At 42.9% G+C, this 16944-nt stretch overlaps 2 protein-coding genes across 4 annotated transcripts; one reads left to right on the top strand and one right to left on the bottom strand.

The window, feature by feature from the left end:
• Positions 1-439: 439 nt before the first annotated feature.
• On the top strand, positions 440-3591 carry rnf113a (ring finger protein 113A). 2 transcript variants are annotated; one of them, XM_063223346.1, is made up of 10 exons: positions 440-589; positions 787-866; positions 954-1052; positions 1185-1292; positions 1480-1589; positions 1917-2027; positions 2159-2244; positions 2336-2429; positions 2645-2751; positions 3071-3591. In XM_063223346.1, exons 1-10 carry the CDS (start codon positions 487-489, stop codon positions 3145-3147), a joined length of 975 nt encoding a protein of 324 aa, XP_063079416.1. In that variant the 5' UTR covers positions 440-486; the 3' UTR covers positions 3148-3591. The 2 variants fall into 2 exon arrangements, with proteins under 2 accessions (XP_063079416.1, XP_063079405.1); XM_063223335.1 differs by having other exon boundaries at positions 441-589; positions 1917-2023; positions 2155-2244.
• A 216-nt stretch (positions 3592-3807) lies between these two features.
• Positions 3808-16881, bottom strand: strada (STE20 related adaptor alpha). Of its 2 annotated transcripts, XM_063223314.1 has the most exons (13): positions 16774-16881; positions 16099-16167; positions 15913-15970; positions 14105-14133; positions 10472-10577; positions 9593-9714; positions 9251-9359; positions 8626-8749; positions 8025-8196; positions 7538-7642; positions 5844-6097; positions 5194-5236; positions 3808-4948 (listed from the first exon to the last, which is right to left on the bottom strand). In XM_063223314.1, exons 2-13 carry the CDS (start codon positions 16159-16161, stop codon positions 4793-4795), a joined length of 1341 nt encoding a protein of 446 aa, XP_063079384.1. In that variant the 5' UTR covers positions 16162-16167; positions 16774-16881; the 3' UTR covers positions 3808-4792. The 2 variants fall into 2 exon arrangements, with proteins under 2 accessions (XP_063079384.1, XP_063079393.1); XM_063223323.1 differs by lacking the exons at positions 14105-14133; positions 16774-16881 and having other exon boundaries at positions 16099-16169.
• Positions 16882-16944: the final 63 nt, after the last annotated feature.

Below are 16944 nucleotides of genomic sequence, written 5' to 3'. Positions count from 1 at the left end.
ACACAGACACACATACACATGCCAAGAGGTTCCTGATCTGAGCCAGCTCTGGCATCTCAGGCAGTCCAATCCCCAATAATGATGTCCTTCTTAGTGTCCTTCTGTATACTGTTAAACAGTTGAATGGCCCAAGGGACAAAGGACCTCCTTAGCCTGTCTGTCCTGCAGGTGAAAGCACAGAGTCTGTGACTGAACAGACTCAGTTGGTTAGTGAAGGTGGCGTTAAGGTGGCATGCACAATTTCAGTCCATTTTTAAAAAATAATTGTTGAGTTCGGCCCACGACTTCGTTCCAGATTTTGATTTTGGCCCTCAGTCAATTTGACTTTGAGTTTGACACCCCTGATCTAGAGAAATCATTTAACGGCTCTGCACTTTTATATAGGCCTGCGGTTCTGCACACTCCCAAGCGCACGGAGGCGCTCTTGCATTTCTATCATCATTTTGCTCTTTCTTGTGCATGTCGTTGTTTTGACGGCAAAGAGCGATGGCGGAGTCTGAGGATACAAAGCCTGTTTGCACGTTTTTATTTAAGAAATCGACCAAGAAGTTTAGCGCTCGGAAGAGAAAAGCCAGTGGGAGTGATAAAGGTAAGAATGAAATAATATATTCTCTGTGTGCTCATCCACAAGGAAGTAATTCCTCAAAACAACAATGTTTTGGAAAGCTGCTAGTTAGCTAAAACAGCTAGCCCTGAGAATGTATAATATATCATGAATGTGTTTCTCTGCATGTTTGGTTTTGAAAGATTACGAATATTGTGTTAAAATATCTTGTGGTTTCAAAGATGGCAGTAGCGACGAGGAGAAGAGCACGGTTGTCAGGAGGGAGAAGAAGACACGTATCGTAAATCCCATGATACAAAAGGTACACACCTAAGTAGTTATTGACTTAATTGTCGATGTGTGCTTTCATAAATGATATGCATGCACTAACGCTGAACTGATCATTCAGTCCAGGAGAGTTGAGAAAGAGACCGTGTCGTCTAGTGAAAGTGATGATCACCAGGAGGAGGAGAAGGTGACTGTGTCCTACAAATCTACGCGCTCTGCGGTGAGTTTGGATAGGGCGTTTGACAGCTTGGGTCAGGTGATGGCGAACCGTTGACACATAAACAAAAACACTTTTATTAATTCTTTGCTCCGTGAGTATTGAGACCTCTATGTTTGGATGTCCAATATTTAGAAACCTGAAGGGCCTGAAGACATGGGTGCCACTGCCACGTATCAGCTGGACACAGAGAAGGATAAAGACGCACAGGCCATCTTTGAACGAAGCCAGCAACTCCAAGAGGTGTGTATAAGAACGTTATTTCGTGGAAAAATGAGCATCATATTTGACTGTTTTTCAATATACCCCTTTTATGTAAAGCTTATGTTTTAATGTTAATGTATCATTCTCTAGTTAAGCATGCTTAGTGTGTTTAGTCAAGTCTTTTGTTACACCTCACCTCACACACCTTTGTCCATATATTATCAAGGAGCTGTCTGGCAAGGATGATGACAAGGTGTACCGTGGAATCAACAACTACCACAAGTACATCAAGCCAAGAGACTCCACTTTGGGAAACGCATCCTCAGGAATGGTCAGGTAGATGACATCAATAGAACTTTTCATAAGTGACTGAAGTAGTCCTCCAATCAAGATTTATTCCACAACATTCACTACGTTTTCATTAGACATTTAATTCAGAATCAACTCACTTTAATTCTGAATAAAGGATAATTCCGCTTTGAAAACATCATGTATAGACTTGCAATTCGGAATAAAATGAAAGATCAAAGTAAATTCAACCAAACGATTTAGTTCGGAATTATTAATGCCATGTAACCGTAGCCACAGTTCATTGTTGCAGCATATCTGTTCAGTCATGACAGACAATGGTGACACGATGCACTTCCATCTTACCCATTTCAGGCAAGGTCCCATTAGAGCACCCGAGCATCTCAGAGCCACGGTCAGGTGGGACTATCAGCCAGACATCTGTAAAGACTACAAGGAAACCGGCTTCTGTGGTTTCGGAGGCAAGTACTGTATCATGCTGAACAGGGGATGCCATGCTGGACATAACATCTCAAGATGACATAATATTTGCCTTCAGGAAAATTGGGGTTGTTGGTTATTATTCAACTGTGTTTTATTCCTCTCTCTTCAGACAGCTGCAAGTTCTTGCATGACCGCTCAGACTACAAACATGGCTGGCAGATAGAGAGGGAACTGGATGAAGGCAGATACGGTGCAAACGGTAAATACCACTATTCTATTAAACAGCCGTTCATAACCTATGGGCAACATCTTCATTGATGTGCATATTTTTTGCATACTTGCCCTTCCAGATGACGAGAACTATGAAATTAGCAGTGATGATGAAGACTTCCCCTTCAAGTGTTTCATCTGCAGAGAATCTTTCAAGAACCCGATTATAACAAAGTAAGGCATTCTTTCAATTCACATGACCTACTATGCCCTCAACTGTATGTTGGAGTTGCTGTGCCTGTTTTCAGTTACATTACAGTACATTAGAGGACAGTTTAACTGTTTAAATGCACTGTAATGTAACTGAACACAGACAGAGTTCCATCAAATTAGTCTTTCGTGTCATTTCTTTTCACTGTCATAACGGTCATATTTTTGTGGCCTTGTAGGTGTCGACATTATTTCTGTGAGGCCTGTGCTCTCCAGCATTACCGCAAATCCAAGCGCTGTTACGTATGTAACGTCCAGACCAATGGGGTCTTCAATCCAGCAAAAGGTCAGTATTTTATAGTCACTGTTAGCCTAGAAATCTACATGTAGACGCCCCTAGCGACCACGGTTTAGCCCGCTAGGCTAAGTCACTGCACTTGGGTGCATGCTTGTGATTATACTTCGATTTAAACATCCAATTTGTGTGTGTTTGTTTTACTTCCTGTACGTTGCCTCTGTAGTATGAAAAGCGTTATAAAACATGCATTATTATTCCTTCTATTATGAAGTAACTTAGGTGGTAGGATAAAGAACCCTAAACACACAGACAGTCAGTGCCAGTAATGTATGTAAGAAATCTGATAAGTTTTTTTCCATTCTTTTAGAATTGATGGCGAAGTTAGCAAAGCGCCAAGCTGACATGGACCAGCCACCATCTGAGGATGAGGAGGGGGAAGACTAGCACCATGAACTGGGGGCCATTCCAAAAACCTGCCTCAGTGGTAAACCAGGTGAAGCTAACATTGAGGTAGTGGTACATCATCTAATAGAAGAGCCGAGAGTCCTCATTTTCTTAACTAAATGGCACCGGTGGGCCATCTATTAGCAGGCTTACCACTTCCTATAGGTTAACTTTTATCCAGGTTTATCACTTAACAGTGTCCTTGGAATACTCTCCAGGGGGGGCATTTCTGGAAAGCGTAGTTGCTAACTATTTTAGCTACTTTGTTGGTTGCGATGCAATTTCCCATTGGTAACTACCGAAGTTGCTAACTGCTAACAACTACACTTACCAGAAATGCACCCCAGATTTCTCTCCATTCCCCGTCATCTGTGTCAGTGTACATAATCGTCGTAATCATCTGTCTCTGTAACCCTTGGAATAAAAGTTGTTTTTTTTCCATTACATTTCACCTTTTTTATTGACATGTCAACAATATACAATCCAAAGTCCTGAGGTGCGAGAGAGTTTCAGAATTCAAGAAGAAAAATAAAGTTATACCACTCCCATCCATGCAAACAGCAAGAAGACGCAACACAGACCAAAAGAGCAACACTGCCATAACATTCAGTTGGTAAATGGACACGTTATAATAGTAGCAGGTGGGAGAACAGGTCCAGAAAGAACCACAACCTCTCCAGCTAGATTTCTTTTCTCCAATAAAAGCCCATTCCAGCTGAACGAACGAATGAATGAATGCAATCCATCTGCAGGCTTGAGTGCACTTAGAAATAATAATAATAATAATAATACAAAAAACCAAAACCCTTTACTTCCCTCAGTCATTCTTCACATCAAATTGCTGATTTCAGGCTCTCCTTTTTTGTCCTTTGGTTTAAGTCCACTGGACACCGGATTCGCATTCACTCACCCCGTGGTTCATGATCTGCTGGTAAGATGAGAATGTGAAGTCACTGCCTAATTGAAATGCTGTGATGGGATAAAAAAAAAATACCCAGGAGTAGATTGACAAGTCGTTCAGTCTTCCATTATGCAAGTTTCATCCAGTAATGCAGTCACTACAGGACAGGGAAATGCTGGGTCAAAAAGAAAAATTCATAACTCCGTTCAACTGGTTGTGTAACTCGTTGGAAAACCACACACTTCCAACTTTCCAGTGGCTAAAATATACAGCGTCACCATTAAATTCTCTCGTTAATTGTCCTCATCATGATTTTGTCTTGTTGGGCTGTGGGTTTCTCAAGCAGTGACTGACACAGAGCAGAAATGGCAACCTTGTGCGTATACAAAAAGAAAAAAAAAGTGTCTTTGTTTCAAGGCAACCAGTTCATACAACTGCCTCAAGAGGAGTCAGGATAGCACAGCGAGACCAGCTGGGGGATGGCAAGACCACCCACCACCTGTGTCTGTCCAACTAAACACTGGGCGTCACCACGCAAAAGAGGGATGAGGTGGAGGAGGGGGTGGGGTACACAAACCCAAGGAGGTCGGTCACCACACATCCAGACAGCCCCTACAACTCCAACAGATCCACGACTTCCAACTATCTGTCTGTCCGTTCATCCAAACCCCTCTGTCTGTCCGGTCAACCTTTTCCCCTTTCAGCACTAGTTCTCCCTGTGTCTCTGGCGTCCTCCACTGGTAGTCAGAAGTCCCAGTCGTCCACGTCCAGCTGGCTGAGGCCTGACTCCAGGCTGGCCAGGCCAGAGGGCGAGTCCTGTGGCTGGGCGTACTCGAAGCTGGTGATGGGGGAGACGGGTCGCAGCAGCTCTGGGAGGGCCTCGCAGGCACGCCGCTTTATCTGGACCACGGGTTCATTGGGCGTACAGGAAATATATTAAATTATATGGTTTAGTTTTATTCAGACAGTGTTTTCGTCAAGAAGGTTAATTTTGAGAATTTTCAAGTACTGTTTGACACATTTTGCACATTTACAATAAATAAACCAACACCATCCTGATATACGACTTGTACACCTTAAACATCACACAAATTCCTTAAGGACATTCCATTAAATGAATGTACATGATCTTAACACAAACTCACCTGTTTGAAGAAGGGGTGACCTATAAGTGTACTAGCTGAGGGCCTGTGAAATGAGAATGGAAAAATAGAGTTTTGGATAGTTCATGGATAGATTGACTTGCAATGCATTGCATTTCCACAACAGGACAGAAAGCAGGAAATAATTTGATGGCTGATAAGGTTACTATAGTTATTTATCAATTTTGAAAAAAAAATTGTGCCTTTATTTTTGATAGGACACAGACTCTCGGTACGGCACGGTTGGCACATGACCCAGGCCAGACTCGAATCTGGGTGCCCATGAGCATGCAAGCCCATCCGTATGTGGAAGGTCCTTGCACACTGTGCCACAGTGCCCCCAGTCCACTAGGAAAGTATCCTACTGTCCTATGCCTAACCTCAGGTACTAACATAATAAGCCCTGATGTGAGCAATGTTGGAAAAACAGAGAGAGTAGTTACATGCATGGAGTATTCAGTTTTCACACGGAATATTCTCAATATTCAGTTTAAAACAAGTTCTAGAATATTACATTCACGCATGTGGAACGTTTGGAATAAAGAGTTTCCTTGTGCATAAACTCAATACTGCCACCATTCCATTACATTTCAAATTGTAATATTCCTCGAATGAAACTGCGCTGAGAGCGTGATGCTCACGGTGGTGCTCACCTCTTTAAGGGGTCTCTCTGTAAACAGAGTTCCACAAAGCCGTGGAAGTGTGGGCTAAAAGTGCGGCTATAGGGGTGGCCCCCTGATGCGGACGAGGGCTCCCCGTTGGCGTGTCGGGCCATGCCCCCGCCGGGACCCTCGCAGATGCCCGAGTCGGCACCAGAGTGGGAGGGCTTCATGTTGAGCTCCTCAGGGGGGATGGTGGTGGTGTCCAGGAGGCAGGGCACCGTACCGTTCAGCTTCTCCAGCAGCATCTGGTGGTGCACAGTCGCAAGCACAATCGGTCAGCTTTATGGTCAAAATCGTTTGCATAGGCGAGTGATTCGCAACCAGGGGTATTTGTACCGCTAGGGGTATGCGAGCATAATACAGGAGGTAAACAAAAATAAAATGTAGCAACAAATGTATGAAGCATAGTCACATTGGGATAGAGGAGGAGATCTAGAGAATGAGCGAGGGGCAATTGATTATATGACAAAAAAGGGTAGGAGATACACAAAAAAGTTGGTAACATTGGTATAGGCCATAGAATGGTAAGGGAACAGGATTCACAATTTCAATGAAAACAAAATCTCTACAAGCGAGATCAAATTATGAGTTTAAGACCAAGAATTTCTCACTCAAATGGTCACGAAAGATCCAAAACAACAGTCAACAAAGTGGACACCCCCAACCAGCTTTTCAAAAACTTAGATGGATGGTGGTCAGCATAACAGAGGACATCCGAGTTCCTGTGACAAAGTGAACAGAGGCCAAAATAAAGCAGCCCTCTCCACACCCCACCCCGATGCAGGACTGGACTGGGGGAGAAATAGGGCCCGGGCACTTTTGGCTTAAAGGGGGCCCTAATAATTAGCGGCGCAGAACTGACTGAAACCAGAGAGTGTTTATGGGTAGTACGAGAGAGGAATCTCGCGACTTTTTCCCGGGTGGTACTGTCCACTAAGTGGCGCCATCCAGACAGCGCAGAGGAGCGCAGTGGAGTGCAGAGGCTGTTAGAATGAATGGGGTCCATGGAGCTCATCCACAGATGCTGCCATTGCTTTGGGAGAGAATTGGTATCGTCGTTTCATTCTATTTTCCCCAAAGGCAGGATGAATTATCCTTTCAAACAGCACTCAGTTTGAATGTTTAAACTCTCTGGATCTTTGTAAAATACGTCTTTATTATCAAAATGACGTCACGAGTGGATTTGGATTGGTCGGCCGGCTGCATTGCTGTGATCACGACGGCCGTAAAGCAATTTTGTTAGCAAGATGCTAGCGGAGCCTGACTCATAAATGCCAATGCTGTAAGAAATCAGAAGGACATAACTCTCAGGTTATTGTACATTTCATTTACACCCACATTGGTTTCTCAGAACTTACAATAATATTGTCAAGTTTCAGCCGACAGCGAGCACAATTGTCAGTTATTAGCGCCAGCCTTATGAGCTCTGCTGTCTCGACAGCGCTCCCTAGGTGAACTGCAGGCACGGGTTGGAGGGCGAGATTCAACACTGTATGTAAACCCACTGTGCTGAAACTGTTTTTTTTTTAACATTTCTGAAAATAGGGGCCACTTGGGTGCAGGGCCCACCGGGAAATGCCTGGTATGCCAGATGGCCAGTCCAGCCCTGCCCCAATGCCTGACACAGCGACCGTAATGCAAAATGAGCCAGTCAGCATGTGGCTCCTCTCCCTGCGGTACTGTACCTGTGTGGCCGGCATGTCTTTAAAGGGCACGTGGCCGTTGGCCAACTCGCAGGCGGTGATGCCAAGGCTGTAGATGTCGGAGCGGAAGTCATACCCTTGCAGATTCTGCAAGAAAAAACAAAGCCATACTTTTTGAGACAACACTACGCACATGTACTCGCAAATGCATTTCAGAGCTTGAGGAGTTTAATGGAGTTTAGGAGGAGCTTAATGTTTTTGTCAAACATTAAAATTATGTTTCATTAATTGTTGCAGTGGTTCATGACCTTGTAACTGGGAGGCACTTATGAGCTTTCTTCACTACCCTCATACAGCTGCACTACAAAAGGTGGAATTGAATGCCTCTCTGTAGTTCAAATGAGAGACAATCTTGCTGCCAACTCATAGGGCGTCAGCAATGAAAATTATGACTCGTTGCTAGTTTTAAGGCCTCTGTATTGATGGATGCCTCAAATGAGCGTCATGAGTGTGTTACAGTGTGCTGTACCTGCTGCAGGACCTCTGGGCTGAGCCAGGGCAGGACGTTGACACAGTGCTGAGGGAACTCATGGATGACGCGCGCTCTCTGGCCGTTACGGATGAGGCTGAGGATGCTCCGCAGGCCCGACAGGTACACGTGGCCGTCAGCAGAGATCAACACGTGGCTGGCCTTCACACTCCTGTACACACACACACGCACGCATGCAACATAAGGGAGAGACAAGCACATCAGAGCTGAAAAAGGTCCCTTGAACCTCAATCTTTATAAAGGTGTCAATCAAAGTTAGATTTCCTATTAGTGTTTATAGTAATGGAGTTAATGGCATAGATGGTGAGGGGAAAAAACTCCAAAATGAATAGTGAAATGAAAGTAACAAATGTGTGTGCAGTCAGTGCATCCATTAAGTATTGACAGCGCTTCATTTCCCCCTCACACATTTTGTCATGTTACAACCTCATTCCAATTTGAATGAAATGAATCTCTTACTTCGAAATTCTACACACAATACCCTATTATGACAATGTGATTTTTTTTTTAATTTTAACTTAAAATTACAAATAGATTAAGAAAACTAAGAAATCACTAGAAGGATGCACTGAAGTCTCACCGGTGAACATAGCCCATGTGGTGGATGTAGTCGAGGGCCCTCAGGACTCCCAGCAGGATGTAAGCGATGGTCAGCTCACTCAGCCCGTCCTTGAAGTGGATGTTGAGGAGATCTCTTGCAGAACCTTTGAAGAGCAGAGGGTTTCATTTCCAGTGAAGATAATAATACAGAATCACTACTGTTTCATGATCAGAATGATGAAAACCGGTAAAACTGCCCCGTATAATCTGCTATACAGCTCCAGGCCACTTTATTAGAATAGCATGAAAAAGTTGATTTATTTCCATAATTCCATCAATAATGTTAAACTGTCATGGATTGTAGATTCATGGCCCAGTTTTTTTAACTATTCCAATCATTATTTTTTTTCTTTTTATATACGTTGGCCTTCCAGCTAAAAAAAAATAGTCTGCTACAGCATTTAAGGTACAAGTGTGTGTGGACTTTGTCATTTGCCATTGCATTACATTAAATTCAGATGTGTTTTTTTTTATAAAAGATGACCTAGAAGCTTACAACGTTTAGGTGACAGTCATGTTTCTAATACAACCTATAAAGGCTGAGAGAATATGGAGTTTTACTTAGTGTATTGACGAGCTTTGACACAGAGAAGAGCAGATCTCACCATAGGCCATGAAGGGTGTGATAACCCATAGCTCATTCTCAGCTATGAAGATGCTCCTGTAGGGAAGGATGCTGGGATGGTGGAACAGCTTGGAGACATGGAGTTCCCCCTGGGTGTGTGACCAAAAACAAAGTGATTTTGTTTTACTTCTTTCAAAAAGGTAAGAATGTTAAGAAACCAACAAAAAGAGATCATTTTTTTAAGAGATGATGTAACAAAGACTTCACTAAACAGTTTCCACTAGACTGAAGTTTTGTTATTACTTTGATTTTTAGGTAGGTATATGAAAGGCCGCTTCAGGAAATGCTGATATTATTTTTGTGCACACTTGCACTTGCATACCTGTAGGTAAGTGACCATGTCGTTGGTGCATGCCTCCAAGTCGATGCGTCTAACGGCCACATGCTCTCCTGTAGGTCGGTACCTGGCTAGATTTACAGTCATCAGGTCCTCTAGCCCTCGACCTGTGGGAACATCATCACGGTGATAAGTGAAGAAAAAATAAAACAGCAACAACCCAGTGTCTCCCTGGGCCTATACTACAAGAGTTTTTCTTAAGATGTGGACAACAGGCTCTTCTATTAGATCAGTGGTTCTCAAACTTCTCATCATTCATTCATTCATTCATTCCTCCTCCCCTCCCCCCCCCTCGGATGGTCTGAATGCTTCCAAGCCCCCCCCCCCCCCCCCCCCCCCAAAGCAATAGCAGTACTTGCGCAAACTGATTTTACGATCGCTGCGCTGTGCAGAATCAAAGGAAAGGTGACTGGTGATATTTTCAAAAAGAGGGACGTGTGTTCATTTCCTATGCTATTAAATTTCTGACAATTTATAATATAATGTTGGTGAGGGCTTAAAATGTATTGCTTATTGGAGACAGGAAATCATTTCCTTGGGGGAAAAAAACCCAAAATCAGATATCAGAGGCCCCCCCTGCGATGCCTCCGCGCCCCCCGAGGGGGGCTTGCGCCCCACTTTGAGAACCACTGTATTAGATGATTTACCTCTCAACTTAACCTTAACTTATTCTGAACCAGCTTTGTAGTGAGAACATGGGGGGGGGGACACTCTTTAAGACAGTGGATGACAACAACAAATGTGTGTCGCCTGACTCATCGATCCACTGACATTAGACAGGAGAACGGTAAAACTCAGAAGAAAGTGGAAAATTAACTCATTTCCAGAAATGGTGCAGGATCGCTTTAAACATCTGAAACCTACCTATGATGGTGAGGAGCTCATAGCAGCCGCTGTCCGGCTGGAAGCTTCCCATGGTGTCCCTGCGAGGGAGAGAGCTCAGGGACTCCTGGCTGTCTTCATGGGCATGCTAGCATGGGGAAGACGGAGGAGGAACGCAAGTCATCCAGTGAAGAGAGACACACAGGCATTGTTTTATCTTTTCTCCCACTACTGTCTGTGGGTGGGTTGACAAAGTAGTTGGTTAACTGTAAGACTTATTTAACATCCCTAAAGCAGGACTGTGTTTTTTTTTTTTTTTAAGACCTTCCCAAGTTGCAAAGCATGTCGTCAGATCCAAAACGCCATTTTGAACCATGGGAGAAAAAGCTACAGTGCATTAAAAATATGTCGGGCATCTTTCTGTGCAGTGTGGGAGGCTCTGAAAAATCCAGATTGAGTCTTTCAAAAAAAGAAAAAGATAGATAAATGAAAAAGAAAAATCTGTTCCTCCCATTCATAGAGAATAATGATGCAGGATGCAGATGAGTCTCTAAATACTGCTTCACGCAAAGCCAGTTTCACGCCATCTGGAAACCCGTCCAGAGTGTTAGGGAAAACACGGCAGGCAATCCGAGCCATTCAAATGCATCTGTGGTGCTAGACTACAGCTCACACCACTCTTTATTTTTTTGCTGGGTTTTGTTTATTTTTTCACCAAGCCTGCAATGTGTTACACATTCATACACATCCATCACCACAATTGCCTTGTGTTACCTCCACTCAAATTCCAGCCACTCCAGTCCAAAAAGTTTTGATTCATAAAAGTAAGTGCTGCTTAATTAATTGAAGCTAGAGGGAAATTACTGAAAAGATAACTGAATGAAATCAATCATTGGGGTGAGTCTACTTGACTGCAGGTGGTGGGTACTTGGTAGGAGATCAGCTCATCTAAACCCCTTAAGTCATCTCAAAACTGGAAGCGTGGATCTGCTGAAATACTAAGGCTGCTATTATCCAGGTTTTACGGAATCTGGTGGGTTTAGATTAGCCTGATTATCATCGACTTTCAAATCTCTGAGACTTGGTCTGACCAAGAGCATAACAATTAACATTTCCCAAATGGCAGATCGGGAGATCAGAAACGGCATTAACATTGCTCTTGGCCTGACTAGAAAGGTGTTGCGTCACTAGGAGGGCGTGGCCTGGCTAGGTTTAGATGCCCTTGCTTAGAGGAATCGGCTAAGGCACGGGCTGGCTCTGTAGAGGGCTGGAAATTGACCACTAGCAGCAGGCATCCGGCATGTAGTGTAAGCAGCATTGGAAGGGAGGGAGGTTTCCGTGGTTACCAGTGCAACGAGGCAGAGCCGTACCGTACGGTGTGTTCGTTGTGGGTGGCAAACATGGTCTTCCTGAGATCCTCTGTCTGCCCCATTCACTTACTCTCTCTAATACATTTTCATCTGTGATGTAATGAGCAATCCAGGCTTTGTGCGGGAGTCTGTTCACATGTTGCTGTTAAATTGGCCCCTTGTGTATCTTGATGTACCTCCATGTACAAAAGAGCTAAGCTAACCCTACAGAGTCTGGTGGTGAACACTCTTTCTTCCTGTGTAATCACCCTGTAGAGGTCTTCCCTTGCCAAACATTTGAAAGAGGTTGTACACTACCAAGAAATAAGTGCATTACCAAGAATGTTTTCACAAGTTCCAAATGTATTTTACTTAGAAACTGTTGAGCCAGAGTGGTGTTCCCTTACCGTGTAGATTACTCTGCTCAACCTCAATCAATCAAAAATGATAGTGCTTTTATGGCTGACATTTCCACTTGGTTTGTACTCATGTAGTATATTAAAGCTTCACTGCTTGTTTATTGATCACAATGTGTGGTCAACTCTGGGGTGCATTTCTCTAAACCATAGTTGCTTACTAGGTTAGCTACTTTGTTGTTTGCAATGCAATTTCCCATTGGCAACTACCCAAGTTGCTAACTGGCTAACAATTACACTTTTGAGAAATGCACCCCTGATCAGACACTTCTGTTTTCCTGTGCCATCACCTTTTCATGTTTATATCAGTGTCCTTATAAACACAGAAGGGCTTCCTCACCCCACCCCACCGGACCCCAACCCTACACACACGCACTGCGGTGTGATTCATAAACTCCTGGCAAGCTTTTGTTCCATATCCCCAACCCACTGTGAGCCCGTCCCTCCCTTCCCTTCCCTCCCCCCAACCCTCCATCCTTCTTTCCCTCCCTCCCCTTGCCCATTGGTCAAACACAGGAACGTGTACACAAACGAATGAGTGGAGGAAGATGAACAGCATCACAAGAAGCGCATTCAAGCAGGACCATGAGAACATGCAAAACAAGCACAACCACACACACACAGACACACTCAAGACTGTACACACAGTACACACATCCACACACACGCATCCACACAGTCTCACACTTTCAGACAGTTCCAACAAGGTGTCGTCAAAAATATAGACACTGGGTGCATTTATCTGATTCAAATCAGCATTCAGCTGCCAAACATTGACCAAATACATTTCCTGATATATCCCATTCGTTCAGAGTCTTGCTATATTCATTCATGGATTTGCCTAGACCATACAATATGGTTTATCAAAACACTAATCTAATCTAGATGTCCAATGCTGCTGCATTACCCCTGTTTCAGATGTTAATATGTTCATTAAATGGCCCGTTTTCCATTGTTATCACAATAGTATAGGGCTGTGTGCAATATATCATATTAATATCGTGATATCAATATTGCTGTCGAACAATATCAAATTTCATAATATCGATTTGAAACAATATTTTTGTCATTTGTCTATACTGCCAAAGGGTAGGTTATAAGCACAATGTATTGCCCTCGCAGCCCTCCACTTGAGCCATTGCGAGCACAAAGCACACTTGCTACCCAACATTCATTCAGAGCACCACTGTGTGTTTCTCTATGGCCCTCTACTCCAACTGCTGAAGAAAGTGAAGATTGTGAATTGTTTAGCACAATTCATTTGTCTTTAAATAAAATATCGTCTAAAATATTGTGATATCAATATTGACCAAAATAATCGTGATATTGATTTTTCTGATAATTGAGCAGCCCTACAATAGTATACTTTGTATAATGACAATAAAGGCTTTCTATTCTATTCTATAAGTCTCTCACACATTCTGACCTACAGTCGACTTCCTGAGGGAACAGTCCTAAAAAATCAACTCGCATATAGTTCTTGGTTACTAGACTTGCAGAATGTGAGACTTACGATCTTCAGCAAGCTTCCTCAGGATTTTATACATCCTCATTACATACATTTCTGCCACCAGTAACAAAAAGGACGCCCTCTCCAAACAAAGACATATCAGAGAATATGAGGGGAAAGTCTGGGGCTGAAGCATTGTTTAGAATCAGAAAATGCAATCGGGTCTGATACATCTTCCACATCACCTCTCACTCGGTCCTCACCTTGCATGCTCTATACGTACACACACACACACACACACACCTCACAGGACCACACTTTCAACACAACCAGGTCTAGTGACTGAGTACAAACACACACACACACACACACACACACACACGGTCCAACACAGTCATACACGTTCAAACACACACGGATTGCTGGACTGTGAAAGCCGTACCAGAGATGCCGCACTTACTTTCCTGTGTGGGCTTGCCTGAGCTTGCTCTGGGACAGAGAAACCACGTCAGTGGCACAAGAGAAACATATACACACAGACAGAAGAGGTTTGGTTTTTAAAGGGTGCTCTTATGGGGAGGGGAAAAAAGCTAGGTGGAGCCACAGCCAGATAAATGCAATCTCAAAGATGGCGACGGGCACACATGGTAATCGATATCTGAAACTTTATATACATAAGTCTGCAAGATCGAAGACCATTCTTCACAGAATAAAAGGTATTTACACTTAAACACATAACTGGTAGCCTGGCCTTGCCATACATAAGCTCCAATAAACATTTCTCAGTTCAACCATTCCAGACCCTTTGTGCAAATAAAATTAGTACAAGGGTATGGTAAAACCAGGCTGAGTGGTGGCATAAACTCAAACATATTTTGTGATAAATAAGATATGCCTATTGAAAAGGGTTTGTGCATTCCACTTATGGCCCAAAGACAGCCGCCATCTTTTTGATCACAAGATGATAAACTGGCTATTTACCCGTGGCTTCACAAATCAGCAAAGGGGAAGAAAAAAACTGAAATTCCTGACATACAGAGATCGGAAACAGCTGTTAAAAGCAGGTAAGTCTAGTTCCAACCTTTGAATGGTTAGGCTTTTTTTTCCTTCCTTTTATAATATTTTTTTTTTGGCCTGAACCACATAAAGGTATTGCAGCAGCGATGCATTGTTGCTATGGGAACAAGAAGCAGCCAATGATGGAAAATTGGGTTTGATAAAGACATGGTTTTATGACCATTAAATATAGTATGCAAAAAACATCATGCAATGACCAGGGAATGGTAGATAAACTAAGAGAGCAAAGGAAGAGCAATGAATGGTAATGTCTACACTTTCTGCATCCCCCTATCCCACAACCAGTGTTCAGTGTAGACCAAAATCTACCCAAGTTAGTGCAACTCTACCCCAGTTTTGAATTGTGCATGGATTTAAAAAAAATACCTTGTTATCCAAGCTATTTAGTGGAAGTGAAAAAGTACAAAGCATAACAGCAGATTGTTTTTCGTCTGCAGACTTGCGCAATTCAGAATGCTGACAGTAATACTCCTCTGCAAATCAATGATAATTTCGGATAATGTGACAAATATTTGACAAAGAAATGTTCCAGCTGGCAAAGCTTTGCATGGCGCGTTTTGTGGGAATAACAAATAAAACTATGAGTTGGTTCTAAGCATCAAGCGTGAGCAACAAGCCAAGAAGCCCCAAGCTTAGTCTACCAATTTAAACAGAACAGAACGAAAATTATATTCTGATATTGCTGACCAAATAGAGGACCAATTAAATACAAGCAAGCCCTAACATTATTCTTGAATTGAATTAGCTTTAACTTTAAAAAAAAGCACACAACATCTGCATTGTTAACAAAGGCTCATACAATACAGCCTTGGATCTGGGAAGATAGCACATGATCACAGGGCTGAACTTTCATCAAACCTGCAGAATTCAGTCCAACAAAACATTTGAGCGCACAAAAGCAACGCAGGACAGCAAGCAAAAGCTTTTTTTGGTGCCAACTCTTTCAAGCAAGCAGTCTCTGATGATCTATTTCAGCACAAACAAAGTATACACTGGTTCAAGGAGGGAAGTTTCAGGTTTTATGAGGTGAGCAGCAACTGCAAGTCAACTGGTTACACACCTAGTACACACAATTTTTTGAGGGGGTCAGCCTATGGTTGGCAGGTTGGTTGGAATGCAGCAGCTAGGTCTTCAAGAGTGATCCACCAGAACATCAAAACATTGACACAATAATGGACAGCTATCACTCACCTCCAAACAACTCCAAATCCCTCAGGCTCTCCACGCTCAGTTTCTCCGTCACCCAACGCTATTTCACATGGAAATAAGACATTCAGGCAAAGATGATCAAAAGGACATTGAGCAATGTTGCATCTTAGAGACTTACAGGCCACGGTGATAGATGGGAAGATTTTGTTGGTTTATGCACCGACCTACCAGAAAAGACATGGGGCCTATTGACAGTGAGTGTTCCACCACGTTGAAAAGTCCATGAAACATCAAGACCTAAAATACAGAAATGCAGGGCGACATGAGCAACTGACAAACCTTTCCCCATCATCTGACATTGGTACTTCTTCTTCCGGCTGAGATGTTACCATAACAACATTGATGAGAAGAGAGATGTGTGGTCCAGATCATCAAAGGTGTCCTCCCATTCAGTAATGGGATTTCTTTTGAAAAGCGTTATTTGTGGAAAGCACTACTTAGTTTTTACGCATCATCAGTTAAGGCATTATGAATGAGCATATGGTTGATAATGTTATCAACAATCAACTATCGTTAAACGTCAGGATGTTTGCATTTTCGCACCTCGTTAGCTGCATGGCCATATTTTCAAGCATACATACATAATCACACCTTCTGCACTATTCCTCTTTACAGAAAACATATCCTGCAATAATATGGGACACTATGAAAGGGTTACATTCCCCGTATATTTTTAACTTCATGCAACATTGACGTCTGATGTCTAAAGTTAGCAATGGCTAGCTATCGTCGTTGGATACCGCAGCCATTTAGCAAATGCTGCATACTGCAATGCTGACTCAGAATAGCTACCGAAAAAACGATCAAACCTTTACAACACTGTAACATTAAACGTGCACTTGCCTTCAAATGCACACACGTTGCTTTCCAATTCAGTATCCTTTTGTATTTTTCTTATACATCGAGGTAAATGAAGAAAGTGTCGTCCCCTCCTTGCCGTGAGTTTGTTGATAAAATGTGATTGCTGATTGGACAAAATATTTTTTCCAGTAATATTCTGTAAAATAATTGGTT

Source organism: Engraulis encrasicolus, chromosome 2 (assembly GCF_034702125.1).
Source record: "Engraulis encrasicolus isolate BLACKSEA-1 chromosome 2, IST_EnEncr_1.0, whole genome shotgun sequence".
NCBI classification, from domain to species: domain Eukaryota; kingdom Metazoa; phylum Chordata; class Actinopteri; order Clupeiformes; family Engraulidae; genus Engraulis; species Engraulis encrasicolus.
Note: the sequence above shows the minus strand (reverse complement) of the source record. Positions and strands in the feature narration are given on the sequence as shown.

Excerpts from the sequence above, each read along its gene's own strand:
- rnf113a (XM_063223346.1), top strand. The coding sequence starts at position 487 with ATGGCGGAGTCTGAGGATACAAAGCCTGTTTGCACGTTTTTATTTAAG. Across the intron at positions 2,430-2,644 it reads AAGAACCCGATTATAACAAA|GTGTCGACATTATTTCTGTG; the intron begins GTAAGGCATTCT and ends GTGGCCTTGTAG. Across the intron at positions 2,752-3,070 it reads GGTCTTCAATCCAGCAAAAG|AATTGATGGCGAAGTTAGCA; the intron begins GTCAGTATTTTA and ends CCATTCTTTTAG.
- strada (XM_063223314.1), bottom strand. The coding sequence starts at position 16,161 with ATGTTTCATGGACTTTTCAACGTGGTGGAACACTCACTGTCAATAGGC. Across the intron at positions 14,134-15,912 it reads GGATTTGGAGTTGTTTGGAG|AGCAAGCTCAGGCAAGCCCA; the intron begins GTGAGTGATAGC and ends TCTCTGTCCCAG. Across the intron at positions 8,750-9,250 it reads CACACCCTTCATGGCCTATG|GTTCTGCAAGAGATCTCCTC; the intron begins GTGAGATCTGCT and ends TGCTCTTCAAAG.